Here is a 27,947-nt window from a genome sequence, read left to right as displayed (position 1 = left end):
TTATTTCCACTGAGCAACTAGTCAATGAAATCTAGTTTCTAGAAAGCTAGTTTCACTCATATTTCACTATATCATCTTGATTTAGACCTGATGAAATAAGTTAATATATATATGTGCACGCCAAGTGTTATTGAAACTGAAAGTCACAAACGAGTGAATTAAAACCAGCATCAGATTGATTTACAGATGGAGGGCAGAAAGACAGGAAATCAGAAGATAAGAGCAGAACTGAGTCACGGCTACAGTCCCATAAGATGATGAATATGAGCAAACGTTTTAAACGACTCCAACAGAAACACATCTGTCTGTAATTCAGCACATGGATCTGATTAACGTCAGATGTCCGTTGGCACCATCAATAAATAGTTGCTTTTTCATGGTTGCAAGAGAACCGTGTAGAAGATTCTTTCAGTTTGAAAAAGTCTAACCAGGAATGGAGTCATAAATGTGTTGGTTTCAATAAAATATATATTAGCTCTACAAGGCAAAGTTGAGAGCAAACATGTTTGACAACCATTGAAGGTTAAGAGAAGAAATATGAAGAAACAATCACTGATTGAGTGTGTTTTTCCAAAATCATAAAGGCAGATATGTGCAATTTCTGCAAACTACACTCTCTTCAAAGACTTGTAGACCTTATTTGGTACTGAGCGGCTTTAGTACTCCGGTTTTATCTCATTTGCTCAATGAAAAAATTGATTGTAATTAAAGCAAAATAACAAAAAACATAAAGTAGAGATCTGCCTTTGTATCTGCAGAATCAAACCAGGTTTGATTTATTAAAGTATGAACCCAATTCAATTCAAGAAGTCTCTTCTGCTCACCAAGGCTGCATTTATTTAATAAAAAATAAGTAAAAATATAATGTTGTGAAATATTATTACAGTTTAAAAGAACTGTTTTCTATTTGAATATATTATAAAATATAATTTATTTCTGTGATCAAAGCTACAGTTTCAGCGTCATTACTCCAGTCTTCAGTCACATGATCCTTCAGAAATCTTTTTCATATTTGCTTCCTAATTTTTATCAGTTATCATTGGTGTTTCATTTGTATCATTAATACTGCTTTTTTTTACTCAAAAACTGAGGTGCATAAGCTCAGATAAAACTATCTCTCAGTTTCAAAAATAAATACAAAACCTGTCCTAAGTGAAAGAAAATAAGTTGAGAAAAAGATTGAATCCAATATGTGGTGATAATATAGCATAACAAGAGATCTATACGCTATTTTTTGTAAGCTATTTAAATGACCCAAAAACACAATATAAGGGTTAAATCTTACTTCACCTCAAACTTTTGAATGGTAGTGTATTAATAGGGTGGTATAATGCCCTTTTTACAAGATGTAAAATAAGTCTTTGATGTCCCCAGAGTGTGTATGTGAAGTTTTAGCTCAAAATACCCCACAGATATTGTTAAAATTGTCACTTTTTGAGGGTGATCAAAAACGCACCGTTTGTGTCTGTCCCTTTAAATGCAAATGATCTGCTCCTCCCGGCACAGGGGGCGGAGCTACAACAGCTTGTGTGTCCTTTTACCTCACACAGACGATCACCACTCCATGCACTGAACATTTCGAAAACTTTTAGCCTTTTATGTTCAAAATGACAATGTCAGACAATGATGGAGAGACTCAAGAAGAAGTGACAACATGTAGAAGCAACAGGACATTTCTGAATGGTTAGTTGATGAATCTATGTAGCTTTTGTGTAGTTATCTTCTAGTCATTGATTAGCATATTCTGTCATGATAATCTATAAATCGTGTTCTGGGGGCGGGGTTTATGTAAATTTTAGGGTTGGTGATGACACTAACTCGGGAGGAGTGTTGTGTAGTCTCTACCAGCCGTTTGTTGTAGTCCTTAATTTAAAAAGCAATTTCTTTAAAATCAAATATCTCCCTTTGCTTTGAACTTTGAGCGTTGTAACTTTGCAGATGTTGTTTATGCTCAAACAGCAACATTACACACTAACTAAACTAAAGTTAGAAAAGTGAAATCATAATAAACCACCCCTTTACGCAGCAAAGACTGTCATACTTTTCCCCAAACCTCTCTCTCTCTCTCTCTCTCTCTCTCTCTCTCTCTCTCTCTCTCTCTCTCTCTCTCTCTCCCTCTCTCTCCCTCTCTCTCTCCCTCTCCCTCTCTCTCTCTCCCCCTCTCTCTCTCTCTCTCTCTCTCAGTCTCCTCCTCTTTTTCTCTGTGGGTTTGTCCTGCTCCTCACTCACTCAGAGGGGGATGTCAGAGGAATTTCATTCCACCGAAAGAAGGAAAAACAGCCACAATCCCGTTACATCGGACTTCCACACCAGCTTCACTGATACCATCTCCTGCAGATTATCCAAGAACACCCAAACATCTGGATGAACTTCTTTTCACAGACAACCTGACGAGTCCAAGCTAGCCAGTTTTTTGCTTTTCCAACTGTCGCACACTTACCATTGAAAGAGAGACCATCTCTAAACTGTAGCATTGGTGCAGAAGGTCCCAGATGACCATGCAGCCACCGAGGGTTTCTCTGTATGCAACCTTATTTGCCCTGTGCTGGATTTTGACATTTGTTATCAACGAAGAGTTGGTTAATGCTGCCAAGTCCAAACAGAGAACCAGAAGCGTCCAAATCCGGCAAAACAGCGGCATTATTTCAAAAAGAGAAGATCTACATGATGGATTTTCAGAAGACACTCAGATGGACGAGCCTGGAGCAGAAGAAATGGCTGAAAAAGAAAAACCAAAGGGAAAAAAGACATCTGAAGAGTTATTAGCTGGTAAGTTGCTTGCTCAACATTGAACAGAATAAGACATTTAGACTTCATGTAATGATGGTTTTGGTGGTTGCAGTCCACAGTTTCTTGTAGGATAGGAAGGCTGTGATTTGTCATAATGACAGATATCTGGCTCAGCCAAAAGCTTTACTGGCTCCTTTGAGGTTATGCAACATTTTTAGTGAAACCATGACTGGTCAGTCCTCTGACACACTTTCTGCTGTCGGTTTTTCTTCCTTTTGTCTCATTTGGAAAAAAAAAAACACGAAGGAGGCATGTGGGAATGAAATTACAGTTGTGGGCTAGAAAAAAAGTTGAATGAGAATCACAGATGGTTTCTGAAAACACTGCGGGTTTTGAATACGAAAACAAACATACTGTGGGCTTCTCTCTCCTTCTCCGTTTTGCTCACGTCAGAGTCCTGTGAGGTTTGGGAAACACAGACAGGAAGAGAGACAGAGCCGACATTTGGTTTGAATTGAAACGCTCAGAGTTATCGGATCTGTTTGAGACGGTTGTGTGTGTGTGTGTGTGTGTGTGTGACAGCTTTCCTTCAGTCGCTGCGGCCTGAAAACGATCAACAGGAGGAAGAAGTTGCACAGCATCCACAGGGAAATTTCATCAGTCTTTTGTAGCTCGGAAGATCTCAATTATCTTGTAGGATTAACTTTGTCTCAGATGTTTCTCCCAAAATTTCTGGGGACTAAAACAGACCAAAATAAGTCAGTAGTTGTCCTCCAGTAAGAGTAAAAAGCTGTTAAATAAAAGAGAGAAATGTTTGAGTTCATATTGAGATCTAGTTTGATATATTGTTAAGATCTCTTGCGAAACTAGAGTTGTAAAAATGTAAAAACAAAGATTATTGGAGTATGTTTTACAAGAAAATACTAGACTTTCTACTTCAAAATGTTTCTTTGTAATTATTTGTGGAATTCACTTGCAATTTATACGCCGTTCTTTTCTAAAGCAAAAGTCTCCATTTCCACTGTTTATTTACATTTAATCTCATTGCTGTAAAGGAGAAACAACATTACAGATATGAAAGAGACCTCTTTGGTAACTCTGTGCTGATGTTAAATATTTAAACATAAGCTTGTGTAATAATTCATATCTGATAGGAGGGATGACTTCCAGTCCAAGCTGTGATTTATTTGTGTTTCCATGCGTGGTCTGGATTTAATCTGATAGTATTTCAAGTGTTGTTTCTACTGTCAGAGTGGTTTCAGTAGTTTATGACAGCCGTAAAACTTTATAAAAGCTTCTCTTTGATTTGTTCAATTTGAACAATTATGCGTTTGACTCAAAGCCGTCTTCTAAATAGGCAACATGTCAGTGTGACATCTTTATGTGTGAATAAAACAGGCGCCTGTACAAAAGAAAAGCACAAAAGGGACCAATTTTATATTTCTTTCTATTTTATTTATCTGAAGGAACTTTAGGACAAACATCTGAGCAACATTTTACTCTGGGTTTATGAAAAAGCATCTTTAAAAATACAGTAAATGCACAAGACAAATATGTGACCCTGGACCACAAAACCAGTCTTATGGGTATTTTTTTTAGATGTATATATCACCTGAAAACTGTATAAATAAGACTTTGTATGGTTTGTTAGGATATGACAATATTTGGTTGAGATTTTGAAAACTATTTGAAAATCTGAAATCTGAGGGAGCAAAAAAATCAAAACATTGAGAAAATCTCCTTTAAAGTTGTGCATTTATGTTCACGATTGTGCTGCATTCACTCACAAAAATATATTTTTTGATATGTTTACGGTAGGAAATTTACAAATTATCTTCATGGAACATGATTTTTATTTAATCGATTTATTTAAATGGATAATTTTGACCCATACAATGTGTTGTTGGCTATTGCCACAAATATACCCATGCAAGTCGACTTGTGACTGGTCCAGGGTCACATTATGGAAGTGTTCTTTTGCATCAAAAAAGATGAAGCTGAAACTTTTCCTTACATCATTAGATTAATGTTGATGTCCTTTATATCAATCTCTCATGTATTGTCTAGCCAAGGCAAAGAAGGCGGCTGAGAAGGAAGCCAAAGCCAAGAAACCGAAGCCCACCAAAAAACCCAAACCTCCAAAACCAACAAAGAAACCCAAACCCCCAAAGCCCACCAAGAAGCCAAAGCCTCCAAAACCCACCAAAAAGCCGAAAGCATTGAAGCCCACCACAACACCAACAACCAGAGAAACTAAACCAACCAGAAAGTCAACCATGGAGGAAGAGGAGGAGAAACTGCTCTTGGAGCTGGGATGGGACACGTGTATGTTTATACAATCTTCTGCCACATTATTATTTTAAAGTGAATCCTAATGTGGTCTTTAAATACAGTTTCTATGCTTAAAGTTTTTCCAACAGTAACACCAAAGGAGACAGAGATGGAGAAACCCATTGGCCCAGATCATGGTATGGCAACATATACAACACATGGAGAATTAGCCACATTGCAAAACATGTCAAAGTGTGTCAGAACTTTCTCCAATCCCAAGCAGTGTTGGGGAAAGTTACTTTTAAAAGTAATGCATCACAATATTGCATTACTCCCTTAAAAAGTAACTAATTGCATTACTTAGTTACCGGTACTTTTTTAGAAAATGTAAAAAATGTTGGGCTTGTTTTTTTATAACACAAAAGTTCTATTTTTGGGCAAATGTAAAGACCCTTTCACACCAAAAGTGAAATAATAATCCTCAGACTGAAGGAAATGTGTACAGTAGAGGAAAGCAAACAATCAAACCTTTCTATCTATCTATAATAATTTTTGCTTATTTAACTGATCATTGAAGGTCAGAAGCAAGTACATTGTTCAATAAAGTGAGATTAAATGCATAAAAAATTATTTTTATTGAACATATTTAGTTATTGGAGGTTTGCATAGTATTCTGAATCTGCATTTCACTGATTTTATTAATTTTGAGGAATATTGAATATTTTTTTGTGCAAGTGAGATGAGTAAATGCTCACATTTAGTCTAGAACTACAATAAACATGTTCACACACACACACACACACACACACACCTCTGCACTTTGATTTGTCTCAACATGAGGACAGGAGAGCTGTCAGTGAATAAATGGGAAAACAAAGTAACTTGCGTTACTTACTTGAAAAAGTAACTTAGATATTTTGTTGTAAATTTTAAAAGTAACGCGTTACTTTACTAGTTACTTGAAAAAGTAATCTGATTACGTAACTCAAGTTACTTGTATTGCATTTCCCCCAACACTGATCCCAAGTAAGAAAGACTTTTGAGCTCGTTTTAGCCTTCAGATCTCAGTTTTGTGGAAGTCTTTAGAGCTTTCTGAGTGGGCCTAATTATAAGTCATTGGTACATTGACTTCCCGAGGAGGAGTGTAAACAATGTGGTAAAAAAATCCCACAGACTCATATTGAAGAACAGATCTAAGACCGAAGCATCAGAGAATTGGAGAAGAAACCACCTAGAAATCCTCAGCATCATGCTGACGCCGAAATTACACACTTCACCTTTCATTCCCTTTAATTCCATATTTATGGAAGCCCATTTCCACCACATACAACAAAAATCATGCTTTGGTAAATCATAATTATGATATAAAAAGTCATGACATACTAAGTCATATTGATGAGATGAAAAGTCTAGTTTTGACATACTATGGACGTTACTATGACCAACGTGCAAACATCATGTGACACTTTTGAATGTTTTATGAACATTCTGAAACAACTTTGAATGAACATTCTATTACCGTTACTGGTAGAATGTTCATAACACTAACGTTAGCCAAAGTTCTGAGAACATTCCCTGTTAGATGGGTAGTCACAATATTTCTCTTTGGTTATCTCTCGTTTTTTCTTACGTACACAGCAAGAAAGACACCACAACACCACCCTCAATCAAAGAGCATGACACGGGTTACTGGGACGCCCAACGTATGTTTGAAGCAATTAGCATCAAATTCTCAAAATACTAACTATTTTATCACTTGATAGATGAAGTTCAAGAGCCCGACCTCATCCCTAAAGTCAAGGAGCCACCCAGGACTGATGACCCAAGTATATACTTACCAATCCCAGGTAACAAAACTTGAAAAGTCTGGAAATTTGGTACTTGTAACAAAAAAAGAAACCATAGCAGCAGGCTAAAAAACACCTAAATAGCAACAGCAACACTCATCAACAACACCATAGATCTCTATAAGAGCAAGTGTTGCACAAGCAAATACCACACAATTTATGCAAACATCACACATGCAATTTCATTTATGCACTAATGTGAAAATGCAAACAGCAAGGAGTGCAATGCATGAATTAATGCAAATAAATATCATGTTATGTTCTCTATTATTCACATTTGTCAAATAATCCTTTTTCATGTAGAGGAAACCACTACCACCCCTCGAACAATCGCCCCTTGGTATGAGGAATATGATTATTCTGACTGTACGTTTGCACCACTTCAATCTTTCTCAAAGAGCTTGAATCTGTCATAATGTTTTGAGTGCATAGAATATTTGTATCCTAATTGTCTCTCTCTGAATAATCAGTGGCAGCAAAGAAGCTGGAAGAAGAGCTAGAAAGAGCGAGAAAGGCCAAAGAGGAGAAGGGTCTGTAAATCAGTTTCATGTTTGCTCAAATGAAAGAGAATGGGCTTTTATTGCATGCGTATGTTGACCAGATGAGATGTAGTGAAAAATGCCATTGTTATTTATTTATTAGAAAGCATTTAGCTTGTTCTGTTTGTTTTTACTATGACAGAAAATGAATAATTTCAGCAATACATGCTTAATTGTTTTGCTTAATGTTGCAATGCAAAACAAGCTGCAGTTTCTTAAAAAAACACATACATTTTGGACTGAAACTTGTTCTTAACAAGCTTTGTGAGATTCATAAATAAACTTTGTGAGTTTATTTATTATGAAATAAACAAGTGCAAGTTTTTAGCACATTTCTCTCTCTGAGTTGTGCTGGCATTTAGTCACTAGGTAAAAACAACAAAGATGTACCCGTTCAGCTATTTAAAGTCTCTCAGTATGACGCTCAGTTTCTCCATTCCCTTACACAGCGGAAAAACTACGGAAGATGTGGGAAGAGGAGGAGGAGGAGAAGAGAAAGCAGACGCCTCCTCATGCCGAGCCAAAGAGTGAGTATTTCTGGAAAACAGCCACAAATCACATTATAATCAGAGCAAAAACACACAGTCTCTTATGGCAGTGGGTTTGTGTGAATGCAGAAGTGGTTTTCTGTGAGTTCGGTGAGCAGTAAATGTCAGAGCCGACATGTTCAAGTTCCCACACACACACACACACACACACACACACACACACACACACACACACACACACACACACAGTGATTTTAGTTTCCAGCTGGAGTTTCTGGCTTTTTGGACCAGAACTGCTGTTGGCTCCAGCTTCAGCCTTTGTTCAGCACAAATGGGTTTCCTCTGTAAAAAATGAGAGATAGTCAGTGTCTGAAATAAATCTGCTCAGAGAAAGCTGTCAGTGCTCTTATCATAGCGTTTAAGAGCCTTTAAGAAAGAATGATACAGTGTTTCTCGTCCTTCAGAGTGTCCTCCTCTAGGCCTGGAGTCCCATCGAGTGGAGGACGATCAGATACTGGCATCTTCTATGTCTCATCATGGGTTTTCAGCCCTGAGAGGACGTCTGAACATGCAGGTACATACATAGTCAAACCATATTACAGTTTCATAGGAATTCAAATATTGAGAGGAGGAGGAGAATAATAGCTAGGATCATATATTTTCAAAATACTTGAAAATATTCCAGTGCTTAATCACTGCAGACTTAGTACAAATATCTAAACATTCTTGAATCAGGATACATTTAGCTTGAGATGGAAAAGGCTTGTTTTCTGAAAGAAAGAAAAAAAGTTAATAGTTTTTGCTTAAAACAAGAAAAAATATCTGCCATGGGGTCAGAAAAAAAATATTAATTCAAATCCACTTGCAAATATTTTTTCTATTTTTGTTTTAAGCAAAAAGAACTCGCTTAATTTAGATATTTTTCAGAAACTTAATATCTCATTTAATATATCTTCTCACATGAATGTATATTGAAGAATGTCGAGATATTTGTACTGGAAAACGAGACAAAAACGCTGAGTAATAAAATATTATTTTGCAATGTTGAAATCAAATTCATGCCAAAACTAGCCAATGCTGTTTCCAAAAAGAAGATGAGAAGATTAAATAGAAATTAAAGCTGTTTAATAAAAATAAATAACAAATTGTAACAATAAATAATGAGCTGTATAAAAAAAGCACGGCTTTAAACAGTCTAAGGTGGTTTGCTTGTCTTTTTATAGCTGGTCTAGCTGGTCATCCCAAAACATCAAACTAGTGGAAACTAGCTAGGTGAACAACTAAGACATGCCAATTAAGCAAGATAATTCAATTTAATAATAAATTCAAGCAGAAAACAGATTATTTCACAAGCAAAGACTTTATAAATTAGAAAGTCGGTGCACTCATAATACTGTGAATGTGCAACACACAATATGGCGGAAAAAGTCCCGCCTTCTAAATATATCAACCAATCGCCAATTAAGCTCCGGCTGAGACACATGCTTATGACTGCACATGCGCGTTGGTTGGTCCAGCCTAAAAAAGCATTTTTTTTGAGCATTTAGAAACTAAATGTATGTGAAAGTTGTCAGATTTCATTCATTTTAAATATGAAATATAATATAAGCAGAGGCGGACAGAGTACACAGCTTCATTACTTGAGTAAAAGTACAGATACCCCCTGCTAAATTTTACTCAAGTACAAGTAAAAGTACTACAGTCAGATGTCTACTCAACTAAAAGTACTGAAGTACTTGTTTTTAAAAGTACTTGAGTATCAAGAGTACATTTTCTAAATATTGCATTACTACTGCCACAGTGCTTACATTTATGTACAGAAACCTCCTACATGGAGTTATGAAAATGTTTAATGTTAATACTTTGGAGAATGTAAAAATATTTTTCATCATTTTCACCATGTTGCTTTATTTAACATTAAATAAAGGCAATACGAGGCAATAGCACAATGGCAATGCTCTGACAAACCTCTGCTAGAGTTTTAATGGATTTTTTGCACCCACATTTGAACCTGACTGTATTAAACACACCACATACTCAAGAACATCAAAGCAAATGCTCAGCTTACATTAATATCAGAAAAGAAAATTCAGCTAACAATTGTGTGTACATGTGAGTTTCTCTGTTTTTTCATCAATCAAATCAATAAACCTAAACCAGCAAAGAAGGCAATATAGCAATGTTCAGACACACCTCTGAACCACACCTCTGAAAGGTGATTTCTGATAGGCTGTCCCAATCAGTGGGGCCTGCACAATCCAGTCACGTTTGAGAGGGAAACAACAAATTGTCTTTATATACCAATACATAATTAAAATGCAAGTACTCTGAAATAGAGAGTATAAAAAACTGAGTGACTCTAGTGTATTTAATCTTCAATAAACACAGCTCATTAATTCCATTCACTCCCACCTAAAAACGGGTGCGCGACTGCGCGCACGTGGGCAGAGCCAGTAATAGCGGCGGTAGTCATGGCGACGGAGAGTGACAGTCGCGCAAGCCAATCACTTGTTTCGTCCCGGTAGGAATTAATGAGCTGTGTTTTTTGAAGATTAAATACACTATAGTCACTACATTTTTATACTCTCTTTTTCAAAGTACTTACATTTTAATTATGTATTGATATATAAAGACAGTTTAAGCCAATTTAAAAAAAAGTTCTTTAGACAATTCTTACCTACCCAAAATTTAATGCATACAATTTTTGGGGGGATTTTAAAGTGTGCATCTGTTCTGCAGAACTCAGCTGATGAGGAGGACGTTTACGGCGGAGCGTGGTGTGCAGATACGGAGGAGAAGGATCACTGGTTTCAGGTGAACGCCCGTCGAGAGGTGGAGTTCACAGGGGTCATTACGCAGGGCAGGAACTCAGAGTCACAGTAAGACAAGAGCCCTCAAAACATTCATCAGACTTTTCCTGATAACAAGTGTTGCAGAAAGACAAGGAGATGCTTCCTTCTCTCTTCCAGTAATGACTTTGTGTCGTCGTATTTCGTGGCCTTCAGTAACGACAGCCGGGAATGGACGTTCCTTCATGATGGTTACGCCGAGTGGGTCAGTTACATACACTTTACGTTAAAACGACATAAAACTATGTTATAGTCAATAGGGGTGTAACGGTACACAAACATGACGGTTCGGTACTTACCTCGGTATTGAAGTCTCGGTTCACCACGGGTTCGGTACAGCAGAAAATGAAACACAAAATTGCTTCTGTTTTTTAAAGCTACACTGTGTAATTTTTTAAGTTGATTCTTAGCAAAAAACACTTTGTTCTTTCAAAATTGTATGTGCTCATTAATGTATAATTACTTCCACCAACTAATCAAGTATTCTCATAAACGTAGAATCTGCCATTTATAATACATACGGGTGAGCTACTCGAATGGCGGAAGCCATGTTGCGCCTCCATCTTGAAAATACATTAGCCAAAGAGGGACAAACCTGGAAATTCAAGCTTCGCCTTTCGTGTTTTTACACTCGGTGGCACCGTAACGAATGCGAGCGGGAGATTACTCGCGACTGCCGGCAGATTTGAAATAATACGGCCACCGTAGAAGTTAAAACGCCCTCGGAGTGGGAGGGGCTAGAAAGTAATATTCAGTTGGTAGTCATATACGATTTCACCGCTAGATGGGAGTTATTCCTACACAGTGTAGCTTTAAATTAAACTGTGTTTTTTTAACAAATGTGTGTATGTGTTTAAAAAAATTATATTATAAGAAAACAATTCTTGAGAATAAATTTGATTCGGAAAGATACATGTACCGTCACACTCCTAATCTCAAGCATCTTGCATGGCCAACACCTGTTTTCTTCTTCTTCATCCTACAGCTCTTTTATGGGAATGTGGATAAAGACACTCCAGTAATGACGGAGTTCTCGTATCCTGTGGTGGCGCGTTACATGCGTGTCCTCCCGCAGAGCTGGAATGGCAGCCTGTGCATGAGGATAGAAGTGCTCGGATGCCCATTACCCAGTAAGCACTGCAGCTCTCACCTAAGCCTGACTCATGATGAGCCAAATCAATGACATCTAGCTCTATCACTCTCAACGTCATGGGTTGAGCTTGACCTCCATCTCCACCTCTGTGGATCTGATAAATTAGCTCCACCCATTTGTTTTAAACTGCTCTAAAATACATTTTTATATGACAGAGCCGTAACCAGTTTCCTTCACTGTTCTATTTCTTTATGCTTTATATATATATATAAAAAGCCTTCCAAAAAAAGTCTATTGGAACTCTAACTCTATCAAGTCAAAGTCAAAATGAGCATGCATAAAATAAAAAGTAAAAATTGTGACTACGAAAATGAATTAAAATTTATTGTCATAATTTAACATTTTTAATCTCATAATTATCACTTATTTCTCATAATTTTGACTTTTTATCTTATTATTGACTTAGTATGCATTAATTTTGACTATTTTAATTTCATAATTTTGACTGTTTTAATGTCATAATTTTGACTAGTTTAATTTCATAATTTTGAGTATCTCATTTGTATAACCTTACTATTATTATGCCTTTTATCTTATAATTATGCCTTTTTATCTCCTTCTGACTTAGTATGTTATAATTTAGACTTTTTCATAATAATGATTTTTTAGTTATTTCATAATCACAGCTTTTAAATCTCATAATTATGATTAACCAAAACATTTGTTTTTCTTATGTGGTAGAAATGGGCTTCTATATCTAAATAATATTTTACTATTTAAGAAAAAAAATATTTTCAATAAAAATGTTTTTCAATTTACTATATTATTTTTACTATTTTTTTTATAGTAGGGTAGCCTACTATATTTTTACTATATTTATCATATTTTGTCATGTAAGTCTTAAAAATTTGAATTTTTACATTTGAATTTGAATAAAAAAAAATTCTATTATATGACAGAAATTGGCTTTCATATATAACCCATTGCATATCTAAATGTGATTTCAAATAACATTTTTCAAACAAAAAAATATTTTTTTCATAACATTTTTGTCATGTATGTCTATAAGCACAAATGAGTCTCTCTTACCAGCTAGCTATCCAACTGAGAACGACGTTCCACCGACGGATGATCTTGATTACAGGCATCACAACTACAAAGAGATGAGACAGGTGAGACGTTTACAGCCACACAGGTATTCTCAAGGTCACTGAGGTCAAAGCTGAGGTTCAGATGCACGTCACAACACGTCCAGCGTGAAGTTTAGACACTCTTTTGTAGACTTGTGGAAAAGCTGCTGTCCTGCAACTGTTGTCATGTATGTGTGTATAAACAGATGATGAAGGTCATAAATGAAGAATGTCCCAACATCACCAGAATATACAACATCGGAAAAAGCTCTCAAGGGCTGAAGATGTACGCCATGGAGATCTCAGATAACCCTGGAGAACATGAGACAGGTAGTTTCTAAGAGGGTTTCCTCTTGTGATAGATCTGTGCCAGTTAAACTGCAATTTTAAAGTCTCCCTGTAGTCAATAATTTTATCCCTTAAACTCATCTTTGATCACCAAAATGATGTCTTTCCTTGAAAAAAATATGTTCATGGCTTAAAATAGCTTGAATGTAACTCGACACCCTTGCCTCATTTAGTATACGCGTTTCTATGAATATACAAATGAGCCCCGCCTCCACTCACTCACTCCCTCAGAGATCCACTCGTTGACGATCACACGTTGATCTGATTGGTTACAAGGTAGTTTGTGACGTCAGAAACACCAGCGATTTCAAACCGTGTTTTTGAGACTGTCTTTGGTTCACTGCAGTTTTAAGCAGAAAATACTCAGCAATGCTGTCGACTTATGAATTTACACATGGTTTGTCTTAAAACATATTAAATACACCACATAAACATATAAATAACATTAAAAACGTGATTTTTTACCGGGGGGACTTAAATAGAAATTGTGCATCTGAAAGGTTATATTTCATAACTTCCTTTTTTTAAATTCTAAAACTCTTTATTTTAAAGCTGCAGTCCGGCACTTTTTTGGGTTTAAAAATATAAAAAAAGACATTTTTGGAAAAAAACGTAACCAGCCAGTGTTCAAAACGATCTGCTTGCCTTACCTCGATTCAAAACGGTAAGCTTGTAATAATGATTTTAATTCCAGTGGTACTGGTGGATTTCCGCGGGAATTTCGAACATGTCTTTGCGTCATTACGTCACTTCTGTACACATAGAGAAGGAGTCCCCGGCTAGCGTGTGTGGATGATGGTGGTGGAGATTTAGCTTAGCACTTTGTATGGCGGATCCCGAAAGTTTAAAGCGACAATCACCAGTGAAAACTGGAGATTCACCAGTTGTAAAACCCAAAGACTTCGGACTTCAGAGTGGCTACAGAAAAAATATATTGTTCACGTTTTGACGTGATATAAGCAATCGTTAGATTTAATCAGCATGATATAGCTACTGCAATGCTTCCCCCCACCCCCCGAATTTGGTCAGAACAAAAGTGAATGTTACTTACTTGTTCAGATGAAATTTTCCGATGAAAATTCTAATGTTGACACTTTCAAAAAGTATACTCTGAGATTGCTGATGACAGTAGGCTACAGTATCCACAGCGACGCGGCAGCCTCAATACATTGTGTTCATCCGCGCTGTTTCATGCCGATTTACTACCCACGCACAGTTAATAATTCCGCGAATAACTGCAATTGCAGATTTCTAACAGAGATGGCGACAAAGAGGAAAAACGACGGACTGCAGCTTTAAGGTTTAAATGGGAAAAAGTTCCAAATGTGGTCTCAAACTTTTGTACCTCGCTATGTATAAATTAGCCTACAGATATTTCATTGTTTAATGGCCAATCACTAATTTGCTCCCACCAAATCAAGCCATGTTTTTCTAAGGTGAGCCAGAATTTCGGTACACAGCAGGGCTTCATGGGAATGAAGTGCTGGGCAGGGAACTTGTGCTGCTCTTGATGCAGTTCCTGTGTAAAGAATACAATGACGACAATCCGCGAGTGCGCCGCCTTGTGGAAGGAGTGCGCATCCATCTAGTGCCGTCCCTGAACCCTGACGCCTATGAGCTGGCCTTCGAGATGGTGAGACACACTTTAAACAAATAATCCCTGTTCTCTGGCCATGCCGTTTCTGTTTGTCATGTGACTCATTGTTTTCTTGGGCGGGTGCTTGTTTGTCTAGGGCTCTGAAATGGGAAACTGGGCTTTGGGCCACTGGACAGAAGAGGGATACGATATCTTCCAGAACTTTCCAGACCTGAACAGTGTCCTGTGGGGTGCGGAGGACAGGGGATGGGTGCCGCGGATCGTTCCCAATCACCATATTCCCATGCCTGAGAATTTTCTCAATGGCTCTGTGAGTGGAACTGAAGAAAGAGCCCTGCCTGTGAATGAATGAATGCATGAATGAATGAATGAATGAATGAATGAATGAATGAATGAATGAGGCATTTATATAGCGCTTTCATATGTACTACTGTACACCCAAAGCGCTTTACCTGATAGATAACCCATAACCTAGATAGATCCTACTTTAGTTTGGAAAGAATTTTATGATTTAAAAAATCTAAATCAATCAGTAAATAGATGGGTGGATGGATAAATCAATATATTGAAAAAATATATATATTGAAAATGATTCCTATTGTTTTTGCCACTGAATTAAAAAAGGGTAATTACAACTTGTTTCTCACAATTGCGAGTTTATATCTGGCAATTCTGACTTTATTTCTTAGAATTGCACGTTTAAATAACGCAATTTCAGAAGTGTGATACGTAAACACAATTGCAAGAAAAAAGTGAGAATTGTGAGATAAAAAGTTGCAATTACCCTTTTTTAATTCAGTGGCAAAAACAATAGGAATCTTTTTCAATATTTTTTTTTTTTTCAAAATCCAGACAAATACAACAGATAACAAAATTATTTAAAAATTTAAATAATGCATGGTGATATGTACAAAAATGAGATGGGTGGGGAAATCAGATTTCAATGCTTTTGCATAGTCGCAAAACTTGCTCCCAAAAGTATTGCGTTCCCCAGTTAAACTTCCCGTTTGTTCGCAAAGGGAAAACTATATTTCAGTGCTTTTGTGAGCGAACAAAGTTTATTGAGATAAGGCAATAGTTTTGCGAGAGAATGCTACATTTTTGCGAGTAAATGCAAAAGCATGCATTGAAATATAATTTGTTCTTTTCTAATTTTATATTATTTATTTGAATTACGAGAGAAGTTTCATGTCTGTATTTGTATTGTACAACTGATAGGCCTACTTCTTACAGAGAGTAATCTGATTACACTGTTGAAGATGTAATTAGTAGTTAGTAATTCATTATTTTAGAGTAACTTACCCAACACTGATTTTCTGCAATACAATTATTCTTGTGAAGTAGCCTGCCTAAATATTGTTGCAAGGATGTTTCAGATATTTTTCACTAGAAAACAAAGCTAAAACTAAATTTTGCAACAAAATAAAAAGCAAAATAATGAACAAACAAAACTTTTACAGTCATTAAAGGTCCTGTTCTTCGTGATCCCATTTTTTAAACTTTAGCTAGTGTGTAATGTTGCTGTTAGAGCATAAATAATACCTGTAAAATTATAAAGCTCAAAGTTCAATGCCAAGCGAGATATTTGATTTAACAGAAGTCCCCTTTCAAAGTCTACAGCGAACGGCCGGTTCGGACTACATCCTCTACTTCCTGCTTTAATGACGTCACTAGAACAGTTTTTTGACTAAGCTCCGCCCACAGGAATACACAAAAAAGGGGGCGTGGTCTTGTTGCGCTCCTACAGAGAAGAGGAGGAGTTGCGTTTGTAGAGTGTGTGTCGTCGAGACGCTGTTATTTTCATCCCGGAGTCAAATCACCTTTGTTTGGCCATGTTAACAGTAACACTGAGCGCATGCGTCTCCACGTTATGGTGAGAGGCGTGACCTTTCCGGGCAACGTGCGCTAATCTGCTGTCCAATCACAACACAGGAACCGCTGGCACAATCCAAACTCGTTACGTATTTCTGAAGGAGGGACTTTCATAGAACAAGGAAGTCATCAGCCCATTTTTAGGACAGTGAAAACAGCGGTATACAGATAATTAAAGTAAAAAGTACATTTTGTGAAAAATACTGTTTTTTTACACGCGAAACATGAACACATGTTATATTGCACACTGTAAACACAATAAAAGCTTCAAAAACACAGGAAAACCTGGACCTTTAATGACTAAAACTAAATCTGACCGAACCGAAACGGTTCTCGTAAACATAATTCTGACATGACTTGAAGGCAGAATAGTTCTGTCAGTAATTTATCTTCCAGAGTTTCATTTACAAACCAAACCTGCACTCTAGGTCGCAGTTGAAACAAAAGCAATCATCAGCTGGATGGAGAGGACACCGTTTGTTCTGGGCGCTAATCTCCAGGGCGGAGAGAAGATCGTCACGTACCCCTTCGACATGCAGCGTCCACCGCGGGCCACGGGCTCGGACAGCAGGGGGGGTCAGCCGGGGTTTGAGTACCACCACATGAACGAAGAAACATGGGCCAGGATTCAGCGACAGAACGAGGGCGCTCTTCGCGAGACGGCGGACGAAAACCTGTTTCGGTGGCTCGCCATGACGTACGCGCACAGTCACCTGACCATGACGGAGAACCACCGCGGGTCCTGTCACACCGATGACATCACGGGCGGCCAGGGCATCGTCAACCGGGCCAGCTGGAAGCCGGTTGTGGGCAGTATGTGATGATTTAAATAATCCTAAACTCTAAAAAATGCTGGGTTGTTTCAACCCAAATTTGGGTCAAATATGGACAAACCCTTCCCTGGAAATCCAGAGTTCTCGCGAGAGCACAATTTGAATTTGAAAATCTTTCACAATTTGAAATCTTTCAGATTTAGGACTGGATTTCCAGGCTAGACAAACCCAGCCGTTGAGTTAAATTTAATTAAATGGTTTAACCCAACGGTTGGGTTCGTCCATATTTGACCCAAATTTGGGTTAAAACAACCCTGCATCTTTTAGAGTGTAATATTTGTTTAGAGTGCACATAAGCCAAAAAATGGGTCACCAAAAAATGAAAATTCTGTCATTAATTCCTCACCCTTGTGTCTTTCCAAACCCGCAAGACTTTAGTTCATCTTAAGAACACAAATGAAGATTTCTGTTCCTCCATTGACAGCTCCGCACCTACCACTTTGACGCTTCAAAAAGTTCATAAAGAGATTGTAAAACAAATCCATATGAATCGAGTGGTTTAGTCAAAATTTTCTGAAGAGACATGATCACTTGATGAACAGATTGAATTTAGACTTTTAGTCACATATAAACATTCATCAGTTGTGAGAAACAGAAGCTCAAGCATGTTAGCTTGACGTGTGTTACGCAGCACGTTTGAGCTCCAGCCAGAGGTTTTGTTCTCACACGTCAACCATGTTCTGTTTATGTTCGATGATCAATGTTTAAATGTGAATAAAAGCCTAAATTCAATCTGTTCATCATATGAAGTGATCTTGTCTCTTTAGAACATTTTGACTTTTTGAAGCATCAAACTGGTAGTTGTGTACTGTAGATGTCAATGGAGGGACAGAAATCTTTTAGATTTCATTAAAATATCTTCATTTGTGTTCCAAAGATGAACGAAAGTCTTATTGGTTTAGAACGACACGAGGGAGAGGAATTCATGACAGAATTTCCACTATCCCTTTAATTTACCCAGATAACAAAGAAGCGTTCCAAGAATGTCTGGCTAACGTTCCCGTTAAGTTATGTAAACATTATTTCTGAATATTCTCTGAATGTTCAAAACAACAGATGTAGAGGCACTTACTCCCCTTTATTATCTGTTCCTTTATTATCTGTTCCTCTTTTCCTTTATTATCTAAGGAAAAAACCTTCTCTTATTACACTTTTCTGTGTTGCTTTAGGCATGAACGATTTCAGCTACCTGCACACCAACTGCTTTGAGATTTCCATCTTTCTTGGGTGCGATAAGTTTCCACATGAAAGCGAATTGGCGTCGGAGTGGGAAAACAACCGAGAGGCTCTGCTGGCTTTCATTGAACAGGTTACAAAACGCATACAGTTCAGATCTCTGTGTGACATAGTGGCTGAAGCTCAAAGCCACACTGTAAAAACATTTTTTTTGGTTTAACTTAAAAAGCAAGTTACCTTGTTGCCTTAAAATTTTGAATTCGTTGTAATAAAAAATTTGAGTTAATACAATGAAGAAGAATGGTTTAATAAACATAAACTCAAAATAGTATGTTATCTTCACACATTAGTTATCGAAGTTGATTTGACAAAAGATAAAAAGTTGTGATAACAAATTATGAAAATATTTTTTTACAGTGCAGAAGGTGAAGGTGCAGAATTTATATATTGCTAGATGCACATTGTATAACAGCTACTAAGTCTAAAAAAAAACGTGTCATTTATGTGACCCGCAGGTCCATCGAGGCATTAAAGGAGTCGTGCGAGATGTTAGTGGGAATCTTCTAGCAAATGCCACAGTGTCAGTGGAGGGAATCAAACATGACGTCAAAACAGGTAACACACATTCTGTCATTCTGTCCTAATAGGTCTAAAAGGAGATTCAAAATTGAAATTATGACATAATTTCTTATAAACATGACATAAAAAGTTTAATTTATTACTTTCAATGTCATAACGGACTTTATTGATTTTTTTCAAACATTTAATGTCATATTTAAGTCTTAATTTCTCATTTTTGTCATAATTTCTAAATTTGAATGTCATAATTCAGACTTTTTACCAACTTCGTGTGTCATAATTTCAACTTTTTGGCCTGGTTTCACAGACACGGCTTAGATTGAGCCAGGATTAAGCCTTAGTTTAAGGATTAGGACATTTAAGTAGCTTTTATAAAAGTGCCTTAAAAAAACATTACTGGTGTGCATCTTGAGACAAAAAAAAAATGGCACTGATATATTTTAAGATATATCAGTGCAAGTTGCTTTCAGTTAAAACAGCTCAAACATGCATTTTAGTCTTGGACTAGACTTAAGCCTTGTCTGTGAATCCAAATGTCATAATTATGGCTATAATTTCGACTTTTTATGTCATAATTATGATTAGTAAAATCATGTTTTTTTTTGTTTTGTTTTTTAAATGTGCTTCTGTATATACATACATGTGACCATTAATCAACATCAGAGAATTGTGAACATGTTGTTCAGATATTAACTTAAAATCTTAGAGGGACAACTAATAAAAAAATTAGTTGTTAGCAAGTTACAAAAAAGTTACCTTAATTTTTTTTTTTTTTTTATTATAGTACACATTTTTTACAAAACACAATATACAAAATCTCTCGTTGGGAGACGTATGTGTAGAACATAGTTAACACAATTAACTAGAACAAATTCGATAAAGAAAATAAATACAAATAAAATAAAATTAGAATAAATTAAGCAAAGGCACTTCAGTCAATAAGGCATGTCAAAGTTGTTCACATACATACAGTATATTGTCCTCAGTCTTCATATATTTCAAAATAAAGTTACATGGAAGCTTTGCAAGTTAGTTACCTTAAAATTGAGTTCGTTGTAATAAAAATTTGAGTTAATGCAATGAAGAAGAATGGTTTAATAACCAGAAACTCAAAATAGAATGTTATCTTCACACATTAGTTATCGAAGTTGATTTGAGAAAAGATAAAAAGTTGTGATAACAAATCATGAAAATATTTTTTAGGTCAAAGGGTTTTGGCTGGCAAACAAGTTTGGGAATCCCTGCTTAGGCCATACCGTTGTAGTATATTATATTTTATATTAATCCAGACTTTTATTTCTCAAAGCTGCCACTGGCGATTACTGGCGTCTTCTCAACCCAGGCGAGTATCGCGTTACTGCAAGAGCGGATGGTTATTCTTCTCAGACTCGTCTTTGCATTGTGGGCTATGATGCCAATGCTACACCCTGCAGCTTCACTCTGACCAAATCCAACTGGGATCGTATCCGACAGATCATGGCCCAGAGTGGGAATAGGCCAAGACTGGTTACCAACACCCCCGGAAACACAAACAACCGCGTCAGCGTCGAGAGCACAGGGGCCGCCGCGGCCCCCCAGAATAACCGTCTGCGTCGCCAACGACTGATGCGCATGCGTAAGCTGAGAATGGAGAGGATGAAAGGCATCACGACAACCACACCGACCACAACGACGACTACACCTCCACCCACCACAGCAGCAATGTCAACAACAGATGCCTCTTGGCTTGACTTGTGGTTTGAACTGGAAACTGCACCCACTCAAGACTATAACTTTGAGTATAGAATAGATGAAGATTAGAGAAGGATTGTATGGAAATGTGTGGAAAATTGCCCTCTTTAAGCTCATAAACTACAAATCACTCTCTCTCTCTGTGGAACAGAGTATAAAAGACAGAAATATCATTATTATTTAATTCAAGGAGTCTTATGTGAATAGTCAGAAGAATGAGGTATTACCAGTATTGGGCAAAGTTACTTTTAAAAGTAATCCATTCGAATATTGTGTTATTCCCTAAAAAAAATGACTAATTGTGTTACTTTGTTACTTTTTACGGAGAGTAATGCGTTACATTACTTTTGTGTTACTTTTTCTCACCTGGGCTGGCCTTGCTTGTTTGTTTAAAACGCTCTTCAGCAATAAAAATTAAATAAAACACATGTTGTTTATCTAAAAGTCATTTTTGCTTATTCATGGTTGAATTGGATTATCATATTATGAGTCAGCAGCAAAGACATTGGTTAATAAAGTGAGATTAAATACATAAAGTATATTTGTGTTATTTAACATATTTAATTTTAGCAGATTTCTGTAATATTCTGAGTTTGCATTTCACTCTTTTATTTTCATTTTGAGGAATAAAAATCTATATTTGTGCAAGTGAGATGAGTAAATGCTCACATTTAAATTCAGATAATTTGTTGTAAATTTAAAAGTAATGTATTACGTTACTAGTAACTTTAAAAAAAGTAATCTGATTATGTAACTTGCGTTACTATAATGCATTACTCCCAACACTGGCTATTACTATTAAAAGAAGGCAATAGCTATTTCTGAGCTGTTCTCAATTTACATTACTTGTGTACACGAATATTATAATGTCCACTTTTTTTTCTAATAAAATGTCTCAATTTAATTTTGTTATGTTGTAATGTTTCATGTTATGTATAATGTAAGTCAAAATTCTATTTTATGTACAATATATGTAGACCACATTAAGTTGTAGTTTCAAGTGAACTATCACCACCATCATGCACTTAATGAAGACATTTACATTGAGGTTAATTCAGAACTATTTAAATAATTAGTGAATTGTAAATCCCCCGTGATAAAATGTGCTAAATATAAAATGAGTAAATAGTATTATATAATGCTAAAATGGTTGATGGGCTGGTTTGTAGACAGTCAGACTGGGAAACAGGCTAGAACATGCTAAAAGCAAAGTGTTTTAGGATTATTATTATTATTTAGCAGCATTAGGCCTATAAAAAAAAGTTATTGTGGTTTTAATTTGCTTATGGCAGCTTGCATGGGTGTGGATAAGGAACATTTGTGGCACAATTTCTCATATCTATATGTCAGCTTTCAGTTTCACAAATAAGTACTTTTATTTTCTCTTGAATTAACGTGCACCTAGATACTTTTGTTTCGCGTACGTCAGCTTTCATTGGTGTTTTTTCATGAGGGACTTTTATTTTTCTATGTCCGCTTTCATGAATGGACATGAGACTTTTATTTTGTGCACGTCAGCTAATATGGGTGTGTAAGAGGGTCTTTTATTTTGAAATGCCGCTTTCTGCCAGCTAGCAAGTTTCTGTGGGGGAAAAAAAATCCTCGGATAGTTGTGATCTGATTAAATACCTTCTGTTAAACTGGACTATCCTGGATGCCAGTGGTATTATAATCCATAATACAAATAGTAATTATTTTAATTTACATAATAGCACGCCAGAGACACCGTTGCCAATTTAGACAAATAAGATTAGCTGTTAGCGGATTAGCTTCAGTCTTGGCTGTTTTACACAGAGCAGGTAAGAATGACAACTGTTTATGTATATTTATAATGTCACATCTCACATTATCGAAACGGTTTCAGACAGATTCATATTAAGAAAGGTTATTCTGGAGATATCGGGGACTTTTAGAGCTAGCACGAATGCTAAGCAGCTGTTAGTCATCAGCCTGTTGAACTGGATTGAATCATAATGATACATCTGAATAGAGGCTAAAATATCCTCTTTATAAACCTTCTGATAATCTGATCCGAGGTTTCCATGTATCTGTATCATTTCTAGTGGTGCTGGTCTGGTCTGTTATAATATGGGTGTGGTGTAATGGTTAAAGGTCTGGGTTTAATAGGTTGTAGGTTCAAACCCCATGAACTATTGTGTCCTTGATCATAACCAGGGGAATCTAACTGTTAATAGTGTCACTTTGGATCTAAGATAAATGTCTGCTATATTTTCCTGTGCTTACTGACTTTTATAATAAGTCGCTCAGTATAAAATAATGTGCTATATCTGAATAATCAATAAATAAAAATAGTTCTGGATAAATCAACTTCAGTGTTTATTATTTATTTTATTATGTTATATTTAATTTATAATTATAGGAAATTTGGTTATCCAAAACAATACATAATTCAATAAAATAAAATAATGTGTATTTTTTGTTGATGTGTTCTTGCAGGCCCTGCCCAGAAACACCATGAAACTCTACAGTCTGAGCATCTTGTATAAAGGCTCGACGAAGTCCAACCTGTTGAAGGCGGCGTACGATCTGTCATCGTTCAGTTTCTTCCAGAGATCCAGGTACAACTTCTAGGATGTCTTGTTCATATTGCACTGCATACTAAACCGTTTTAGGTGTTATCATTGCAACCGACTGCATCTATAATCTGTTCTTGTTTTCCAGTGTTCAGGAGTTTATGACGTTCACCAGCGCCCTGATTGTTGAGCGTTCACCATTAGGAAGTCGTGCGTCTGTCAAAGAGCAAGGTCAGAGATCACACCACTGAAATGTTTCCTCCTGGCCGGATTGTAGATGTTGAGTTTAATTGTAGCTTGTGTAGGATGAAGGACTAGTAGTTATTAGGTTTACTGTGTTATTAAAGCAGCAAACTGATCAGCTGAGCTTCTGTGAGCCTCAAATTCAGTTTACTAGAGTTAATACATCCCCTTATGGAAACAAAAATACACTTTAGCATACTTTTATAAAGAGTACAAATTACAGAAATAATATTCTGAAGTGAGAACTGAATGTAATGTTTTTGGACACTTCAATTTATATTAAATGGAGTTAGCTGAACTAAAATACATCTTTATATTTCATAATTACTGAAATGCATTGTTTTTGAAATATGGTTAACTTGTACGCAGAATGTGAAAAGCATTTATGGTTAACAAAAATATATTTTAATATATTTGTAATGTCATTTATAAGGATGAAGTTGCAATTTAATACATTTTAAATATATTAACTTTAAATCGAATAACACACACACACACACACACACACACACTTAAAATAAGCAAGTACTTTACATATGTGTAGTATGTCAGTCAACACAGCTTTTTAAAATATACTTTTAAGATTTGAAGTACACATTCAGTAATTAAGCCCAGTTTTCCCCAGTGGTTTGTGGCGCTGCTCATGAAAGCACTGTATGTATTGATTGATTGATTGATTGATTGATTGTGTGTGTGTGTGTTTTTCCCTGTTAGAGTACTTGTGTCACGTGTATGTGCGCAATGACAATCTCGGTGGTGTTGTGATCGCTGACAGTGAATATCCCTCCAGAGTCTGTTTCACTTTACTTGACAAGGTGCGTCTCCTTGACTTTAAGCTTTTCATAACCAAAGACCAATAACATTAGCAAGATTAATACTGCCAGTTCATCCATCTATCTATCTATCTATCTATCTATCTATCTATCTATCTATCTATCTATCTATCTATCTATCTATCTATCTATCTATCTATCTATCTATCTATCTATCTATCTATCTATCTATCTGTCTGTCTTTCCGTCCATCTATCTGTGTCTCTTGTCTACAGTCATTATTATCTAATTATTATCATTATAAAGACAGTACTAGAAAAAACATTATGACGTGTTAGTGTCAACTTTAATATTCAATATAATTTAAAACAATACTTTAAAAATAATGATGAGATTTCTGTACTGATCAGGCGTCAGCATTTTCTCACTTGACGTGTGTGTGTGTGTGTGTGTGTGTGTGTGTGTGTGTGCGTGTTTGTGTGTGTGTAGGTGCTGGATGAGTTCTCCAGGCAAGTGAACAGTATAGACTGGCCTTCTGGATCACCTGCGAGCGTTCAGTACACAGCACTGGACAGTCATCTGGCCAGATACCAGGTGGAGCAATCATGAACATAATAATGAAACTGCTTTAGCCAAGATAAGCCATGTAGTGGTCAAGATTTAAGGGCACTTGATTAGTGAACACAACACATTTGATTACATCTTACAGTTTTCTGAGTTTATCTCCCGTTCTGCAGAATCCACGTGAGGCGGACGCTATGACCAAAGTGCAAGCTGAACTGGATGAAACCAAAATTATTTTGGTGAGCAAATTATGACAGTGTGTTTAACAAGTTTCAAGGCTTTTTTTCTAGCCTCCTACATTGATACTCAGTTTGCAGAATGAATGATTTTTTAAAATGTGTTTGTCCAGCACAACACGATGGAGTCGCTGCTGGAGAGAGGAGAAAAACTGGATGATTTAGTTCAGAAATCTGAGCATTTGGGAAACCAATCAAAAGCCTTTTATAAAACGGTAAGTACGTTACATGCCCATGAACACAGCAACAGGTCCTGAAGACATGTTTATTCTAATGTGATGTTGATTATGTTCTAGGCACGCAAGCAGAACTCGTGCTGTGAGGTCATGTGATCGCGATCTGATTGGACTGGACTCTTCGGCCACCTCTCCTCTCTGATTTTCTATTTCTTTTCCCTCTCTTTCTCTCTGTCCTGGTGTGGGCTGGTGCTTTCATCATGCAGCAGTCATAGCGAATACATGAGAGAAACGATCCAACGGTACACAATGACAGGCTCAGAGGGGGCTGATTTCCCATGATGCACCACACTTACTCTGCCATCGATTTTCATGTTGTGTGAGAGCTTGGTTTTCTTCAGCGTTCCTTGGCGGTTCCTCAGGGTCTGGCACAAGCTCAGAACGGATACAGATAAAAGCATAGAGGGGCTCCAGTCAAACGTCCCCGCTGTGCCTTACTTTTAGACACAAGTGTGTTGACATCAGACTGTTTATTTAGCCTTATCAATGGATAACATGTGAGTGAAAATGCTGCATTCTCTATATTTAGACCCATTATTCGGCTTTGGCAGTTTTGAAGCGCCTTGTAGAGTGAACATGTAGCTTGAATCCTTTTTTTTAAATGTGACAACAGTGAACAATGTGTTAAATATTGATGTGTTCATAACGTTTGGATTCTCAATCCGCAATATTGTGAGTGACTGACCAAATTAAATGTTTCAAAGTCTGTTTGTGTACAATTCTAATACTTTTTTTTTCTTTCTTTCTTGAAAATGTAAATAAATAACTGAATCGTATTGGCTTTGGTTCCCTGCATCTTGAGTTTGTATTGCGATTTGGTTTTTAATACTCTGTCACTGCACATATGAGACATTCCTGCAATATTTTCATTTGATTATAAATAAACCAGCTGGTGTATTGTGATGTTTGAGAGTAATAATAAAGCCTTAAAGTGTGGTTTACTGTGAAATCAGCCCCCTTGATCCTCGCGCGACGGGAAATGCAGTTGTGTGTGTAAATCTGTGCTGTGTTAGTGATTGTGTTTGGTCACATGACTCTCGCTGGACCTCTCGAATGCTGTATCAATCTAATGATGCTTTGCTGCTAACAGCCAAGGCTCCTGTTTTAAAGTTAGTGTGCTTTTTCTCTTGGTGTAAAGCTTAAACATACATGCACAAAAGTGGAGTAAAACCAGCATGATCTGGGTGAACGTGTCCGCAGACGGTTGCATAAACTGCTAAGTCTTCGATTGGTGATTGATTGACCTTGATTGTTACCCATTGGTTAACTGCTAGTTGGTCAAGCTAGTTCTAGACACAAGGTTTATCTAATTTGCATATTCATGCACCATTCTATGCCGTGCATTCTAATTTGCATATTCATGCACCATTCTATGCCGTTAGTGCATAGAAATACTCAATGATGCACTTAATTAATTAACTGCAAAAACACTTCATGCACTCAACTATCAGAGGCTTTGAGACCCTGATGTTAAATGACCGTATAAAACTCATACACTACATGCTTGTGTACATAGTGCATAAATACATTGTGTTACATAGTTCATTGTCATTTGGGACACAACTAACATGTTGGCTAAGTTTATGCAACTGGTCCCAGGTCTTATTTCACCCCAAAATCAGAAAGACAGACAAAATTTTTAATTTTGGGCAAGTAAATTTTTTTCATTTTGACAATTAAGCACAAACTTCCCTGGAATAGTATTATTATAATGTATAAAAAAATGATTTTTTATTATTATTGTAAAGTACTTGTATACCATGATAGTTATTGTACTGCCTTTATGCTAATTTAATTTAGAAGTAAAAAAAATCTTAGTATACAGAAAAAATAACGTTTTACGCAGGAAATTAAATAGGAAAATAATGAGAATTTGGGAGTGAAACGTGCTTAATTGTTTTGAAAACGATGTCTTTAAATATGCTTAATTTTGTTTTCTTGTAATTTTTGTGGTGAAATATAACCCAATTCACTGTTTTTCAGTAGATATATATATGCAGTACAAGCTGGCACTAGAGGAACGTTTTGTATGAACTGGAGAATCTACACATCCTTAAACTCATCACTATGACATGTTCAAACACTAATGTTGTGGGTTTTATATGTCAGAGGTGGATTGGTGTCGTGTCGATGTAAACATTTGTTCTGCGTTTTGCTTTTGAATGGTTGAGGTGTTTCAGCACAGGAAACATGACAGTGTTATATTCACATCTAAATGAGTGTGTGCTTATGTTTCTGCCCTCAGTAATGTACAAGTTACACTCCACGTGTACCACTA

General features: G+C 36.5%; 2 protein-coding genes across 3 annotated transcripts; both read left to right on the top strand.

Annotated features, from left to right (window-relative positions):
- The first annotated feature begins 2,223 nt into the window (after window positions 1-2,223).
- On the top strand, window positions 2,224-21,881 carry aebp1a (AE binding protein 1a). Its single transcript, XM_079599126.1, has 19 exons — window positions 2,224-2,769; window positions 4,798-5,055; window positions 5,139-5,198; window positions 6,765-6,848; window positions 7,152-7,214; window positions 7,319-7,378; window positions 7,837-7,914; window positions 8,340-8,449; window positions 10,615-10,754; window positions 10,845-10,929; window positions 11,710-11,854; window positions 12,910-12,989; window positions 13,154-13,277; window positions 14,732-14,928; window positions 15,029-15,202; window positions 17,193-17,577; window positions 18,767-18,906; window positions 19,289-19,388; window positions 20,659-21,881. Exons 1-19 carry the CDS (start codon window positions 2,493-2,495, stop codon window positions 21,150-21,152), a joined length of 3,054 nt encoding a protein of 1,017 aa, XP_079455252.1. The 5' UTR covers window positions 2,224-2,492; the 3' UTR covers window positions 21,153-21,881.
- A 677-nt stretch (window positions 21,882-22,558) lies between these two features.
- On the top strand, window positions 22,559-26,445 carry ykt6 (YKT6 v-SNARE homolog). 2 transcript variants are annotated; one of them, XM_079599169.1, is made up of 8 exons: window positions 22,559-22,882; window positions 23,541-23,662; window positions 23,766-23,848; window positions 24,575-24,675; window positions 25,123-25,227; window positions 25,371-25,436; window positions 25,547-25,648; window positions 25,730-26,445. In XM_079599169.1, exons 2-8 carry the CDS (start codon window positions 23,559-23,561, stop codon window positions 25,763-25,765), a joined length of 597 nt encoding a protein of 198 aa, XP_079455295.1. In that variant the 5' UTR covers window positions 22,559-22,882; window positions 23,541-23,558; the 3' UTR covers window positions 25,766-26,445. The 2 variants fall into 2 exon arrangements, with proteins under 2 accessions (XP_079455295.1, XP_079455296.1); XM_079599170.1 differs by having other exon boundaries at window positions 22,748-22,882; window positions 23,552-23,662.
- Window positions 26,446-27,947: the final 1,502 nt, after the last annotated feature.

This window comes from Phoxinus phoxinus, assembly GCF_949152265.1.
Source record: "Phoxinus phoxinus genome assembly, chromosome: 23".
Classification (NCBI taxonomy): Eukaryota; Metazoa; Chordata; class Actinopteri; order Cypriniformes; family Leuciscidae; genus Phoxinus; species Phoxinus phoxinus.
This window is presented reverse-complemented; position numbering and strand designations above follow the sequence as displayed.

Excerpts from the sequence above, each read along its gene's own strand:
- aebp1a (XM_079599126.1), top strand. The coding sequence starts at position 2,493 with ATGACCATGCAGCCACCGAGGGTTTCTCTGTATGCAACCTTATTTGCC. Across the intron at positions 7,215-7,318 it reads GGAATATGATTATTCTGACT|TGGCAGCAAAGAAGCTGGAA; the intron begins GTACGTTTGCAC and ends CTGAATAATCAG. Across the intron at positions 11,855-12,909 it reads GCTCGGATGCCCATTACCCA|CTAGCTATCCAACTGAGAAC; the intron begins GTAAGCACTGCA and ends CTCTCTTACCAG.
- ykt6 (XM_079599169.1), top strand. The coding sequence starts at position 23,559 with ATGAAACTCTACAGTCTGAGCATCTTGTATAAAGGCTCGACGAAGTCC. Across the intron at positions 24,676-25,122 it reads GTTTCACTTTACTTGACAAG|GTGCTGGATGAGTTCTCCAG; the intron begins GTGCGTCTCCTT and ends GTGTGTGTGTAG. Across the intron at positions 25,228-25,370 it reads GTCATCTGGCCAGATACCAG|AATCCACGTGAGGCGGACGC; the intron begins GTGGAGCAATCA and ends CCCGTTCTGCAG.